The sequence below is a fragment of the Eimeria mitis genome, genomic scaffold, assembly GCF_000499745.2.
Source record: "Eimeria mitis Houghton genomic scaffold, Emh_scaff312, whole genome shotgun sequence".
In the NCBI taxonomy this organism is placed as follows: Eukaryota; Apicomplexa; class Conoidasida; order Eucoccidiorida; family Eimeriidae; genus Eimeria; species Eimeria mitis.
In genome coordinates this window covers 24,358-24,864 of record NW_013571464.1, presented here as the reverse complement: position 1 = coordinate 24,864, position 507 = coordinate 24,358, and the positions used below count along the sequence as shown (strand labels likewise).

The following is a 507-nucleotide window of genomic DNA, read 5'->3' as shown; positions in this document are numbered from 1 at the left end:
CCCGACTGCCCCCCTGTTACCCCCCCCACCATGCCTGTTCCCCCTATGGTGAACCCTAACACCACCCCCATGACCGGTATGATGAACACCACCCCCATGACCGGTATGATGAACACCACCCCCATGACCGGCATGATGAACACCACCCCCATGACCGGCATGATGAACACCACCCCCATGACCGGCATGATGAACACCCCTCCCATGGTGCCCCCTGTCCGCACCCTCGGAACTGAACCCATCACCATGGGCACCACCCCCAACACCCCATACACCCCATACACCCCAATGATGGGCTTCGGTACTCCTGAGTTCACCCCCTTCGTTGAGGGCGTCCCCCCCATGCCCACCATGCCTACCCTCGGCATGGAAACCCCCTTCGAACCCACCACACAGACCTACAGAAACCTCGCTCCCGTCGACCTCCCCGTCTTCGCTGAGCCCCCCATGAGACAGACTCCCTTCGGATTCGGCCCCGTTGCACCCAGGTACGACCCTGAACCCTAA

General features: G+C 61.7%; 1 protein-coding gene across 1 annotated transcript in view; it reads left to right on the top strand.

Annotated features, from left to right (window-relative positions):
- Positions 1-69: 69 nt before the first annotated feature.
- EMH_0007520 (uncharacterized protein) overlaps positions 70-507 on the top strand; it is a gene marked incomplete at both ends in the record, with an annotated part of 917 nt that continues 479 nt past the window's right edge. The window contains one exon of the mRNA XM_013498028.1: positions 70-488. Coding sequence (XP_013353482.1) covers positions 70-488 — 419 coding nt within the window. The remainder of the gene's footprint in view (positions 489-507) is intronic.